The 15787-nt window shown below is 43.5% G+C and overlaps 1 protein-coding gene across 3 annotated transcripts in view; it reads left to right on the forward strand.

Annotated features, from left to right (window-relative positions):
* The window catches only part of LMNTD1 (lamin tail domain containing 1), a 218037-nt gene that overhangs the window by 169186 nt on the left and 33064 nt on the right, over positions 1–15787 (forward strand). For all 3 annotated transcript variants that reach the window (XM_040345614.1, XM_040345612.1, XM_040345613.1), the window contains exon 11: positions 2906–3098. In XM_040345614.1, coding sequence (XP_040201548.1) covers positions 2906–3098 — 193 coding nt within the window. The remainder of the gene's footprint in view (positions 1–2905; positions 3099–15787) is intronic.

Here is a 15787-nt window from a genome sequence, read left to right on the forward strand (position 1 = left end):
TAACGTAAAACCGCGCAAAGCACGTCGGGAAAATCGCGTCGGGAGCATGCGCAGTATGTCCGGCGCGGGAGCGTGCCTAATTTAAATGGGACTCGCCCCATTAGATTAGGAACGCCTTGCGCCGGACGGATTTAAGTTACACCGCTCAAATTTTCTAGGTAAGTGCTTTGTGGATCGGGCACTTAGGTAGAGATTTTGCGGCGGTGTAACTTAAATGGTAAAAATGACGTTGCGCCAGGTTTTTGTGGATTAGGCCCTATATTCTTTGTCAAATATATTTTTTTCGGTTAGCAGTGTATAGCAAATAAAATTCTAAATGTAAATAAAAGCAATGCTTATATAGTTTTAAATTGATTTTTTCATCGAAAATCTTCCAGGTAGGGTCTGAAAACATTAGAATCTCTACAGTCCCAAATGACATGAAATCCACATAATGCCTGTGGGTGTCATTTGATTTAAGTTTCCTAGGTTTTGGGTCACATGAAGAAGTTTAGAAGTTTTGGATTGCACAACTCCAGGAAAATTAAAAAATCCACCCCTGCAGTGGGACCCCCTTGTTATGTCTAGGGGGTTTCATAAAAGGGCTCTATCACTTGCCTGATTTCTCACTTTGGCTGGATCCAGCGTTCTCCTCCACCGGTCTGTGGGTGCAGCATCAGCATTATCATGTACAATATAGGGATATAAACTCTATATGGTATGCTAAGGAGACTGGAGTGTGACCGGAGCCAGTCACAGCTTACTGAGAACATGTGGAGGACCTGTCACAATGATTGAGGGAGCCTGCTAAAGCAAGGAGTAAGGTAAGGATTTACTCCTTAAAGTGATAATAAAGGCTCAGTTTTAAATGAATAAATAAATAAACATACTTAAAGTAGTAGTAAACCGCTTGCGTTTTTTTTTAAGTTGCAAGGCAAAGTTATAATGTACTAGTATGCATCACATACTAGCAGATAATTTGAAACTTACCTTAAAACAAAGCCCTTCCACGGCGCGCTGTTACCACTAACAGGGCATCCATCTTCACCCTGTCTTCCTTCTGGGTCGGTGGGCTGCGGTCCTTTGATTGGACGAGCCGCATTGATGTCACTCCCGCACATGCGCGTGGGAGCCACTATTCACGGCACAGGGCTCTAAAGGAACGGCACGGTATGCCATTACTTCAGAGCGCATGCACCAGCCAGAGACGTCCCTGGCAGCTTCACAAATAAATATCTCCTACAAGTTTAAGAGATATTTACTGTACCTATAGGAAAGTCTTACTATAGGTAAAAATCGTTCATGGGAGTTTACTTCCACTTTAACTGCTCTGTGCAACGGTTTTGTCTCTGAGCCAATAAGGAGGTAGAGAGCCAAGACAGCAGCTGCTCTCGTGCACATCGCTGGATCACGATCAAACTCAGGTAAGTATTGGGGGCTGGGAGCAGAACTGCATAGTGAAAGTTTTTTATCTTTATGATTAGAATGCATGAAGGTAAAAAACCTTCAGTCTTAACAACCACTTTAATCCTTTGCCCCTAGATTTAACAAACAATTAAAGCCACACTCTGGGCAACTAAAAAGTTATCCTTTGCAGTGTTGTTTTGCTTGTTTTGTCTAGGGCAGAGTAGAAATTGTTTTACTTGATCCTCTGCTCCCCCAGTAGATGGCGCTTCCCCACGTTCCGCTGGTGGGCTGTCTCTTGGCATCATCACGTTCAAGGCAGGGTTATGAACCCTGTTTTGGTCTTGATGACGTCAAGTGCCTAGACTGCTGGAGCGTGGGGGGAGAAAAAGCTGCAGGGAACTATCTAGCTGCAGCTGTGGGGAGGACGATGGATCTTTTATTGTTCCCCTATAACAAAGCGAGCAATTACCCTCTTGCAGTGTGGGCACAGTTTACTGTATGGGGATTGTTTTTTAGTTGCCCGTGCCAGGGAGGAGGATGTCACAAGGCAGTGGGGACGTGGGGGGGGGGGGTGAAGACAGGGAGGAGCCGCAAGGTTTTCCAGGTTTTCTCATGTCCCATCAAAGTACTTCACACATTAGAAAGTCTTCTGACGATTGAAGATGATTGTGCGTGGATTATGAAATATGTATCTTGCCGAGATTGCGATTTACTGTGTCACTCATCATGAGTTGAGTTATACACACCAGTAAATCAGCCTCAGTTCAACAGTTCGCCACAAAGTCAGTAAGTTCATATTCAACTTGGGTTGCTGCTCCTGGCTGGTACTGTATATTCTTCAGCCTCCAAGGCAGGGCCGATCCTAGGGTCACAGACGCCTGGGTGCCAAAATATTTCTGGCGCCCCCACATGGGCGTGGTCATCTTACCAGCTCCTCCCCTTTACAAATGTTTCTATGACAACGACTCAAAAACAGAGATGGTCCCCTAACACGGACAAGGAGAACACGTCAGGCACGGACCGCCCCCCCCCCCAGCGACGTCGCTGCACAGCTGCTCTCTCTCCACACAGAGACAGCCGCTGCTTCGCTCTCCTCTGACAGGAGGAAGGACGAGCTTGGGCAGGAAACACAGTGGCGGTGACCGGTAGAGAGAGCCACCTCTGGACACAGACAAGGAGAGGAGGAGGAGGGAGGAGAGCACTCTGGCGCTTTCAGTGCCCCCACCTCTGTGGCGCCTTGGTGCACTGCACCCCACGCACCTGCCTAGGATCAGCCCTGCTCCAAGGCATAATAGACTGTTGAAATATGTCCTCTGCAGGGTTGGAATTGTCTCCAGAAAAGATAACCCCAAATATATACAAGGGTTAGCCAAAAGCACAGGTTCTCTTCATTAGTTCATCAGGAGACTTGCTAGAGGGCAATGTTGGGATTCACCGGGAGGCATTTGAATTTCATCTTTTCATAATGTTGTAATTTTAGGTGTAATTTGACTAAGGTTTTCTTTTTGTACATTCTCAGTTCCAGTGGAAGATATTCAAGACCAAAAAGATCATTTTAAAAGGTCAGCATCTGCCCCTCTTCTGAATGTTCAGACGCCAGACCTCGGCAAAAGACAAGACTCGTTTGGTTCAGTGATGGACAACGTGAACCCTAAATGCATCAGCAAAACTCCACCACTGACCATAAATGACAGGAAACCTGCTGTCTCCAGGTCAGTTTAGCAAAGCACAGGTTAAAGCTTAAAGGGTTTGTAAAGGATTTTTTTTTTTATCTTAATAGCTTCCTTTACCTTAATGCAGTGCTGTTTTCATGTCCTCATTGTTCGTTTTTGTTGCTGTAATTCTTCTCTGATCTCCACACTTCCTGGTTGTCTGTTTCCTGATGACCACAGTACTGTGAGCTTTCTCTCTGTGGTCACTAATCAAGGAGGTGTGATTACTGTGTGTCTAAAACCCCACAGCACCAATCAGTTTCGTTTTCCAAACCATCACTGCCCTGTATTGGCTCTCTGGCTCTGTACATCACAAAAGCAGGAAACCACATGCAAAAACGAAACTATAAACTGCAGGTACATTATATGATTGATTTGTATCTATTTATAATCATTTTTAAAAGGAATCAGTTAACTATTATGTCTCTATACCCTGTAAACAGTCATTTCAGCAAAAAAAAAAATTTCCTTTACAACTTTAAGACAATAAAGAGCACCTGTCACACCAAATGAGGCAGCGATTCGTGATCATCTGTAGCTGCCATACAAAAAACATACATAAAAAACTAAAGAATTCCTCCATTTAAACTACATGATGGGGTTGGATGAATCTCCTGCTGCAGCTTTTGTATTTTGACAACCATATCTACCAGCTGTCAATTTTCCCAAACAGTGCATAGATTTATATAAAAACAAATCAAACAAGGCAGCGCTACATATAAATTGACACTTCAACTTAAAAATATGCTTATCAGTAATAAAGAGCATGTGCAAATAGCAGTAGTTCTAATGAAAGAATAGGTGATTAACCCAAAAGTCAATGTCAAGTGAAAATCCAGTGCATAGATTTAGTTGGATGCAGGCATTGTTCAGTCGACAATTTTCTGCCCGGCTTCTTCAATTTTTTATTGAATATCAGGCAGGAGGTGGCAAACAAGGTCACCCACTGAGCAAAATGTGTTCCACATAAGGCCAGCTTTCTAGGAAATTTCTTCTCAGTTTATAGAGATCCCCCCCCCCCTCCATCTCCTGCTGTACCTCAGGGACAGGAAATGGAAGGAAATCTCCCCAATCTCTTCCTACTCCATCCAAAACTAAAAAACGTAATTTCTCTAAGGCCTCGTACACACGACCGAGTTTCTCTGCAAAAACCAGCAAGAAACTTGCTGGGAGATATTTTTTTGCTGAGGAAACTGGTTGTGTGTACATTTTCGTCGAGGAAACTGTCGAGAAACTCGACGAGCCAAAAAGAGAGCATGTTCTCTATTTCCTTGACGGGAATGGAGAAAATTGGCTTGTCGAGTTCCTCGACAGCCTAACAAGGAACTCGACGAGGAAAATGATGTGTTTCGCCCGTCGAGTTCCTCGTGTGTACGAGGCCTCAAGATAAGCATGGAAGCTAACCAAGGTCCCTCATAGGTGACCACAAGAGAACACTTACAACATAAATATAAATTAGTATACCCAAAATACGGAACAGTAGGCAGCTAAACATAGAAAAATCACATCATCCAAGTAACAGTTACAGGAAATGTGTAAAATCAAAATGTGTAATCACTGAATACAGTGGGGCAAAAAAGTATATAGTCAGCCACCAATTGTGCAAGCTCTTCCACTTAAAAAGATGAGATCTCAACCCGACACTGTGATTGTCTGGATTTGTTTCCACATTTTGTCTCTCATAGTTGAGGTATACCTATGATGACAATTACAGGCCTTTCTCATCTTTTTAAGTGGAAGAAATTGCATAATTGGTGGCTGACTAAATACTTTTTTGCCCCACTGTATATGTTATAGTTTGTTTTAAGAAGGAAAAACCTACTCATTGTTTTCCCCTTGAAGCATTTTTCATTGAAAGCGCATTGGAAACGCATTAAGATGTATGTGAATGCACATTTTTATTGTGCATTGCAATGCACTTTGTATTAAATGTCATCATGCATCATACTATGCATTCACAGGTGTTTACTTGCATTATGACGCACGTTAATGTACACCTTAAAGTGGAGGTTCACCCGCAAAAAAAAAAATTTAAGATTAGATCCATGCTCATTTTGTCTAGGGGAATCGGGTGTTTTTTTTAAAAACTAAGCAGTACTTACCGTTTTAGAGAGCAATCTTCTCCGCCGCTTCCGGGTATGGTCTTCGGGTCTGGGCATTCCTTCTTGATTGACAGGCTTCCGACGGTCGCATTTATCGCGTCAAGATTTTCCGAAAGTAGCCGAACGTCGGTGCGCAGGCGCCGTATAGAGCCGCACCGACGTTCGGCTACTCGTGACGCGATAGATGCGACCGTCGGAAACCTGTCGGAAAAACACACGTGGTGTGTGTACTGCCTGTGTCCTCTGCAGTGTGCACCTAAAGCTACGTGGTGTGTACTTCCTGTGTCCTCTGCAGTGTGCAACTTAAGCTACGTGGTGTGTACTGCCTGTGTCCTCTGCAGTTTGCACCTAAAGCTACGTGGTGTGTGTATTGCCATTGTCCTCTGCAGTGTGCACCTAAAGCTACGTGGTGTGTACTGCCTGTGTCCTCTGCAGTTTGCACCTAAAGCTACATGGTGTGTGTACTGCCCGTGTCCTCTGCTGTGTGCACCTAAAGCTACGTGGTGTGTACTGCCTGTGTCCTCTGCAGTGTGCACCTAAAGCTACGTGGTGTGTGTGTATTGCCATTGTCCTCTGCAGTGTGCACCTAAAGCTACGTGGTGTGTGTACTGTCTGTGTCTATGCTATTTTTCTCAATGATTTTCATCCATATTGCAGAGACCAGACATTACATTAAAGCATTATTATTTTTTTTCACTTTAAGCATCATTAAAATCACTGCTCTAGAAAAAACGACAGTTTTTAAAACTTTTTTTTCCATTGATACATGTTCCCTGGGGCAAGCACCGGGTTCTCAAACACGTTTTACGACAATAACTTGCATATTAGGCTTTAAAATGAGCACTTTTGGGGGGGCGCATGCGCGGCGCGATGCTGAACGGACTGGCCTGAGCCGCGCTCCACGAGACCCGGGCCTTCTAGGCGGATTTCCCAGGGCAATTCAGCACTCTCAGCGGCGATTTCACCAAGCACCCCTGCAGGAACACCCAGTGTATGCCATCCGCTAGGAAGAAGCGGAATCGGAGACCCGAGCACACCCTGACGAACTTTCTCCTTAACATGGAGCAAAGACACAAGAAGGTGTCCCAAGATGGCGCCGACCAGCACATGTGGACACAGCCCTGCACTGACAAACATCCGACGGAGATCGCGGCTGTACAACCCCACAACAGTGAGTACAACTCACCGCTATCTAAAGCGGATCTAGATGACAGTCTGACAGCCATATTCAATAAACTTGTGGATAAAATTGAACATGAAGTTCATAAGTCCACAGCGGCTCTCTCCCAGGAAATTGCCAATATAGGCAGTCGCACAGACCTTCTAGAAACAAAACACGATGAGCTCTCCCTAGCTCACAATGATCTTAGGAAGGATTTTGAAAACCTAGCAGACAACTTTGCCTTCATGCAGGCTCAGGTCGAGGACCTTGACAACAGAAATCGCCGCCATAATATTAGGCTGCGTGGAGTCCCTGAGACAGTCACTGACCTGATGCCTGCAGTTTCAAAATTCTTTCAAAATCTTCTACCAGAAAAGCCCCCATCTGCCTTCATTTGTGACAGAATACACAGAGCATTGCGACCTAAACCTCCCCCTGAAGGTCCCCCCAGGGACATAGTGATGTGCATGAGGGACTTTTTAATCAAGGAAGACATAATGCGCGCTGCAAGGAATTCACATAATCTGAATATGGAGGGCAAAAGAATCCAAATATATCCAGATATTTCACCTGCGACTCTGGACAGGAGACGCAGAATGAAAGAAGTCACTACTGTGTTACAAGCTGCTAGAATTAGGTACCGTTGGGGGTTCCCCTTTAAGCTTACGGTCCCACACAATGGATCTACATATACGGTCTACAACGTCATAGAAGGGAAGGAACTATTGGTAAAATTGGGCCTGATTACTCAAGATCCCCCTTCTCGTCCCCCAGCTACACCCAGGCCTTCCCCCATTTGGTCGACACCTCCCACCAGACGCAATCAGAGGGATCAGAGGAGACTGATCCAGTCCTTCCAATCATAATTCTCATTGACCATGTATGGTCCACCTCACATTAATTTGTGAATCCGTTCTGTTCCCTGGTTCTCTCTGTTACCTCTCCCACTGTTGGTCTATTGACCCTTTTATCACTCAGTCCCCCCTCTTTGGAGCAGGACTGCGAACCAGATCTGGTCACCAATCTATCTTCCAGACTCTCACCCTGCTTGCACTTTGGAGGACAGTTGCTGCGGATACATGAATAACTGAATACTCACCTTAGAAGATTTATTACTACTCCCTGAACAAGCGGACAAATGTATTGTTCACATCACAAACTTTGTGAACCTTCAAATTCCATGTTGCCATACAAAAAAATGCACGCATCTCTTTGCCCGATTGGATCCAACTTTAATAGACCTGGCTGACTCATCTTCACTGCAGCATCGAATTTGGGGTGGGGGCTCCCACCCTAAGTAGCTCTCCGCAAATTTTGATTATGCCCATTATTTTATCTCAGGGGGTTTTTTTTTTTTTTTTTTTTTTGTTTTGTTTTATTATCTCCCTCTGCTTCTTTCAGCTCACTGATAACCAAATACCTTTACAATGCATTACTGCTTTGATATATATAATACAAGATGCCTAGAACATCCGTCGTCGCTAGATTGACCCCACTTCCACAGCTGTTCTCGATTGCTGCTCCATCCTCGGATGGGACATCACCCGAGCAGTTTGTGGTCCAGGGACATTTTGGTCCCACCTTCTACAACCCAGTGTTGTGTAATGTTTGACAGGATTTCTCCTGTCCCCAAGTTATATCCTACTATGTTGATGATTCAGTGGTATATGTTGTTGGCCACTAGGGCCCTTTTCATTTCGGATAAGCTCACTCAGAGACAATCATTTTACGGTTTTCTATATGCTGGTTTCTTTCTGATGCATTTTGCTCCCAAAATTATCACTGCCTCATGCAGACTGAGAATACATGACTCACACACCCCCTATGGCTACGTTCAACACTTCAGAGATAGTTACCATATGTGTATAATAACCCTATGTAAGATAAATCTGCCCCAGAATGCAACTTTGTGGTCTGATACCCCAATAGATAATACTCAGAGGATAATACTATTATTTCTTACCAATGAACCTTAAAATAGTTTCCCACAATACACAGGGATTTAACTCACCGCACAAACGAAAAAAAGCATTTCAACATTATAAAAGACTTGGTGCGGACATAATCATGTTACAAGAGACACATTTTGCCACGGCAAACCACCCGACATTCTTTAATAGGACATATAGCCAACACTACTACACCACTTACACTAACAAAACGAGGGGAGTTGCAATCTTTATTCGTAATACAATTATTTTTGATATACAACAAATGTATAAAGACCCGGACAGCCGATTTATAATTCTTAAGGGTACTATCAATAACAAAGAGATCACAATAGCATCTATATATGCTCCAAATGAATCCCAAACAACGTTTTTCTCAAATTTCTTCAATGTACTTGATAGATTCCACTCCCCACATACAATCCTGGGTGGAGATTTTAACCTGACAGCGCATCCTGCTCTGGACAGAAGTAGAATCTCACCCTCCTCAAAATCCTTCTCGAAAACTATTAATAGGCTAATTAATAGAAATCAATTAATTGACACCTGGAGGGCCCATAATGTAGGGATCAAGGCCTTTTCGCACTATTCCCACCCACACAACTGCTATGCCAGACTGGACTACATCTTCTGTACTCCTGTCTTGTTGGCTAACTCTTCACATGCTTGTATACACCCTTGCCCGTGGTCTGATCATAATATCATTTCCTTCGACACATCTCACATTGGCCTTGCCCCCTCAGTATACAACTGGAGACTTAATGATGCCCTTTTGACTGACCCAATAAATAGAGATTCGATTGCCTCCCATATAGATAATTACTTTGAGGATAACATAAATGATGTCACCCCCCCAACCTCTATCTGGGTGGCCCATAAGGCAGTTCTTAGGGGCCACATCATTAAAATGGCTGCAGCTAAAAATAGAGAAAGACTGGCACAAATTAGAAGCCTGACCAATGACCTGAACCAACTGTATCACAAATTACAACACTCAGCCTCACCAGAAACGACGCAACAGATCCAATCAAAACGTAAAGCCCTTGATCTAATTTTATCAGCTAATACAGAGAGATCTCTGAGGTTCTCGAAAGCCAAATTTTTACTATACAGTAACTCCCCCTCGGCAATGTTCGCCAGAAAATTGAATCAAGACATTAACCCCTCCCATACTTATAAATTAAGAGACTCTCAGGGCAACTTGGTGACACACCCCAAAGGTGTACTTGACATCTTCACCAAATTCTACCAAAAACTATTATCTGACCCAGGTACAAACCCAGATGCCCTTGCGAACACGTGGCTAGACAACCTTAGACTTCCCTCGCTTGACCTCAACCAATCTGAATCCCTGAATAAACCCTGTACAGCTGAGGAGATAACCCAAGTAATTAAATCTCTAAAGGTTTCAACGGCCCCGGGCCCTGATGGTTTCACAACCATGTATTATAAAAAATTCTCCTCCCGTTTAACCCCCAGTCTTATGAAATTATTTAATTATGTCCTAGACGGTAATCAATTCCCAGATGAGATGTTGCTGGCAAACCTCTCCCTGATCCCTAAACCAGACAAAGACCACACCCTCCCTCAAAATTTTCGCCCCATTTCAGTTTTGAATAATGATCTTAAGATATTTGGCAGAATCCTTGCAAACAGACTGGCCTCTGTTATCTCCCCATTAATCCATCATGATCAATCAGGATTTATCCCAGGTAGACAGATAGTAGACAACATAAGACTAGTTACTAATATTATACAAGACGCTAATCTGAAATCCAAACAGGCCTGCCTCTTGAGTTTGGACATACACAAGGCCTTTGACAGCGTTAGCTGGTCCTATTTGAATAAACTTCTCCCTAAATTCGGCATTACAGGTAACTTCCTACAGGGATTTAATGCCCTCTACCACGCCCCAAAAACCCGTATCAAAATTCCGGGACATAACTCAGAATTCTTCACACTGGGTAGAGGAACCAGACAAGGCTGCCCCTTATCCCCACTCCTTTTTGCGTTGGCTATAGAGCCGCTGGCACAGGCCATCAGGCACAACACTGACATACGGGGATACCCTTGCAAGGACTCGGAGTTCAAGATCAGTTTATACGCGGACGACGCACTGGTATTCCTCACAGAACCCCTCCTGTCTATTCCGGTGTTGTTGGATACCTTAAATACCTTTCACACGGTCTCGGGTCTCAAAGTTAACCCCTCCAAATGTTCAGCCCTTTCACTAAACTTACCCCCTGATCTATTAACCAGATTGAGCAGCAACTTTCAGTTCATTTGGTGTCAGGATTCCCTAAAATACCTAGGAGTCAATATTACATCCTCATATCCACAACTATACAAGGCAAACTACCCCTCTATCATCGCTCGTGTTGAACACCTCTTGAACTCTTGGTCTTCTCATCACATTTCCTTTCTAGGCAGAGTCTGCGCTATAAAAATGAGTATAATTCCAAAACTATTATACTACTTCCGCTCCCTCCCCATTTTAGTCCCCAAATCCAAGATTGAAGGTATTCAGAAATCAATCAACAAATTTATTTGGGAGGGTAGGAAACCCAGATATAGTTATGCACTCTTACACAGACCCCAATCAAAAGGAGGCCTGGGCCTACCAAACCTATGGCACTATTACCTGGCCACGAAACTCTCCCAGATATCACAATGGTTCTCCCCGCTACAAAACATACCCTGGAAGAGATTTGAATCTTCCTCAATCCTGCCATATCATCTCCAAGGTATACTATGGTCTCGAAACATTCTATATAGAAAACTCTCCAAATATAACCTAGTAGTAGCACATCTTTTCCAACTGTGGATGAAGATCAACAATATTCACTCCCTCTCCTCCCCCATTTCCCCACTTACCTCATTCTTGGGCGACATTAGATTCAACCTTGCTTTTACCAACAAAAGTCACTTTTCATTATGGTTAGATAATAACTTAAGCACCTTATCAGCACTACAATCCAAATGGGAATTTAAGACTTTTGAAATGATCCAAAAAGACCATGGCCTCCCGCATTCGGAGATAAGAAATTACAGACTCATAAAATCCTTCTACGCAGATCACTTCTCATTATCCACTCTCCCTACCAAAACATTGTTTGAAAAAATATGCCTCTCTTCCTCACGGGATAAAGGGATGATCTCTCTGTTGTATAACTACATTAACAATTTTAGGGCAGAAGAGAAATCCACACAAATGCTTCATTGGGAGGCAGACCTAGGAATCACACTTACACCTGAAACCTGGTATTCCATGGCAGAAAACCTACGGAAAAGCAATAAGGCCATCCCCTTTAGAGAAACGCCAATTAAGATCTTCTCCAGGTGGTACCTCACACCCTATAAACTTCACTCCTTTTATACATCAGTCTCCCCATACTGCTTCAGAGGGTGCTCTGATCAGGGGACTTTACTACACACATTCTGGAGCTGCCCTTACATAGAACAAGTGTGGAAAACCGCAGCAACTAAATTTGAGGAGTCTTCTGGCCTTAAGATTTCCTTCACCCCTCAAATCTGCATCCTTTATGCTGGGATCCCAGACATCCCCATCCCATATATTAGACTGCTTCATTCCCTCTGTAGTTCAGTTCAGTGGATGGTCGCATTGAACTGGAGATCCAACAACATCTCGTGGCAACAGGTATTGGATCGAATGGATACCCTTAAGCTTACGGAGAAAATTTTTCATTCCCTCAACGATTCCATGCAAACATATAACGATAAATGGTCCAATTGGCCCTTAGTTCACTAGGTTCACCTTAGGTTACACTACCCTATACACAATCCTCTCACTTCATACACCATGGATAACTCATAGATAGGGTATGTCGAGTCATCAGAGATTGTAATAGCTGTTTTCTGTATTACATAGATACATATGTATATTTTCACAATTATAAATGTTTTGTCATCCATAGAGACTATGCTGAACAATGTATTGTCCATATATTCCACAATGTACGTTTGCTTATCCACATCTATATTTGAAATAAACTTTGGTAAACAAAAAAAAAATGAGCACTTTTGAATTTGAACGTTCGAGTCCCATAGACGTCAATGGGGTTCTAAATGTTCGCGCGAATGGTCGGTCCGTTCGAAGGTTCTGGTGCGAACCGAACGGGGGGGGTGTTCGGCTCATCCCTACCCCTGACTGCTGAAGGGGATGTTTCAAAATGGAGAGTGGGGAAAGGGGCTAGTAAATACGTCATTTACTGGCCCCTTTCTTTTCTAAATGAACACACTTACTCACTGTGTTCAATAATAACTGAAGCATAGTAAACTGTGTTTACTATGCTTCGGTTTGTGAATAAACAGGAAGCCGCTTAGCACACAGCACTATCCCATTCATTCAATGTCCAGCTAAGGCTGCAGAGAAAGACATGTGTTTGTGCTTTGGGGTGCACACCCTAATGCAATAGGCTGCGCACACCTATGCACTTACAGTATTTTTAACTCAGTAGCTTTAGTTAAAATAACCCCAAAGAATCCAGCCATAACGGTCCTTGTTCTGAACCTTTCTGGTATAGGGTGACAACATTCTGTCCCTCTCTCCTAATTGTGCTCCAACGTTGTCATCCTGCCTCAAGGGCTTCCAATGGAAACTACAATCTACATGTTAACATTGATTGTAAAGGCATGAACCACTGTTGTTGCCATAAGGAAACCTGCCCTGAGAAATGCCATGCAGCCATTGCTGATGTGCATGTAGACCGGAAGTGGCAGCAAAGATAGGGTGACCAGACATCCCCGGTTTCCTGGGACAGTCCCCGGACTGAGGACACTGTCCCCGGACCAAATCTGTCCCCGGATTGGATTTGAACAGGGACGTGGGCAATTTCAGTGCAGAATAAAATAGACAGAACAGTGGTCTGCCGATCTAAACAAGGCAGATCACCATTCTTTCAGTATGAAAGACATTGATCCTGTGTTCCTGCAAAGCAGGGACAGGGATCTATGGCTTACCTTAGTAAAAGCACCTCCCCCCACAGTGATAAAACACTGGTTAGGCAAACATTTAACCTGTCATTTAACAGTGTCATTAGTACAGTGACAGTGCATATTTTTAGCACTGATCACTGTATTAGTTTCACTGGACCCCAAAAAGTGTCAAAAGTGTCACTTAGTGTCTGATTTTCCCACCGCAAAGTCGCTGATTGCCGCCATTACTAGAAAAAAAAAAATATGTCCCCAGATTTAATTTTAAAAATCTGGTCACCTTAAGCAAAGAGCCTGCAGGAGACCATTGCCACTGAGATGTAACAAAGGATGGAAAAAAAATGGGAAAACAAGATTTCATGGCAATTGTTTATGATACACTATGCTTTAGGTAGCATTTACATCTACTTTAAATGTCGTGGAAGATTCCATGTGGATTTTATTCATTCTAAGCAGATATCTTTTTTTTTTCCAGTGGTTATCTCAATAATTCTTGGAATCTGCATGAATAGTTGTTTAGGGGTTGACAGTCTGGATTTAATGCTGATACAGGAATGTATTTTCTCACAAACAGCAAAATAAGCAATATTATTTGACACTAATTTCATATTCGGTTTAAAGTGTGAGCTTGGCGTTGTCAGGAGACGAGCGCTTAATAATGTATAGAATTCTATGCTCGATTAGCATGTGAGGGAGTCTGGGTACGTCAGCTCTGCAAATGAGATGTTCCTCCAAGCAGCCGGATTTTTCAGAGTTGCACAAGAGCTGTTGGGCAATGAAAAGCATGGAAAATTCTGATGAATAGTAATTCTGTATCTCAACTATCTTGAGCAAGTTAGATGAATCAATATTCACATTTTTTAAGACAGTATAATTAGTCAGGCTGTGGTGGGAGGAAAGGCAAAAGGGAACCAAAAAGTGCTGAAATACTGGTAATACTTTTCAAGTGGACCTGTCATTATGTAACCCTGTCCTTTATTCGCCTGGCTAACCTATCAATACATACCACTGCCCCAGGATCCAGTAGAATGGCATAGACTGTAGCAGGGCCGGTACAAGGCAGGGGCGGATGGGGCGAGTGCCCTGGGCGGTACCATTTCATATAGGAGGGGGGGCGCAGCCGCGGGTGAAGTTCTGCCACAGCGCGGACATCGGCACTGTAAAAATTGTGTGCCGAGTGTGCTCCTGCATCTGGTAGTATGGGAAATGTTATTACTATCAGGTTTCTATTGCTGTTAGGCACGAGTATTGGGTTGGACATGAGTTCAGCCAACAGCCAAACAAACTAGCCATATTTGCCCATTTACGCACCCACCCAAGCCTCCGTCATTTATCAGAAGTATCACTTCTGCTTCGAAAAATGACAGATCCCCACAAGTTTCCGTTTGAAAATGTTATCAAGTTGGTAGGGATCCATATTTGTTCAATGACATTACGCAACTGACATTTGTGGTGGGAGCAGCGACGGGGAAGTATTGTTGTGGTGGGTTGTCATGGTGGCAGATCTACATTATCAGGTGTTACTAATTGTGACTGTTGTTGAATATACATTGGGTGATATTTTCTAGTGTCAGTGCTCTTATTTAATATTTTTTTTGTAAATAAGTGTTAAGGGGAAATATATACCCCAAAATCATTCACATACGGGGATATCTGGGGGGGCGCCGGAGAGCCTCAGAAAGGCCAGAGGACACCTCGGCTGACTTCGGCAAACCTTGGAAGGACTCTGTTCGTGAGGTTTGCCGAGCTGTCCTCTGGCCTTTCCGAACAGCGCCGATCGACTCCGCTCTGCTCCGGTGCCTCCCACCTCAGGCCATTTTTTTAAATACAGTGTTCGTATTGCGAAACGCTCGTTAACCGCGTTACTCGCAATCCGAGGTTCCACTGTAATTTGTGGCCTTCAAACTCTTTGTTACCAGGATAGGAAGTGAGAACAAAATCTCTTCTATACAAAACTAAAAGTTGTGGCTGAAACTGGGGTTTAGACTGATTAATTTAACCTCCTCATCTTAAAACTGGTCTGCTTTTAAATCGGACTGGAGTTCTCCTTAAAGACAAAGATAGATTATTTGTTTTTTCAAGCAGCTTTCCTCTGTAGCACTCTACGTCCAGGGCCTCTGCCTAGAAGCTGACCGAATATCAGGAGACTCTCCTGGACCCAGCACCACTGGCCAAGCAGTCAAAATAATCCGCCCTCTCTTCTGCAGCCCCGGGGCAAACACACATTTGCTTTTTGCAGGGTAGACGTGTGTCTCAACATGAGGAGAAAATAACTGTATAAAATCCACTGTTAATAAATAATAAGGGTTTAGAAATTGCAGCACACAGTTCTCGATGTTCCATAGGAAAATCGCTGCAGGCTGGCTCCTCTGAGATGTACACAGCATTTTACATGTACTATCAGCCACAACAATGACTATTTACTCACTATTTACTGTATCACTATATGGATAAGCTGCTTGGAAAAGCTGCAAAAAACTGTGCACAGGTCAATAAAAATGTGCAACAAGAAGTAACTTAAAG

Source organism: Rana temporaria, chromosome 3 (genome assembly GCF_905171775.1).
Source record: "Rana temporaria chromosome 3, aRanTem1.1, whole genome shotgun sequence".
Classification (NCBI taxonomy): domain Eukaryota; kingdom Metazoa; phylum Chordata; class Amphibia; order Anura; family Ranidae; genus Rana; species Rana temporaria.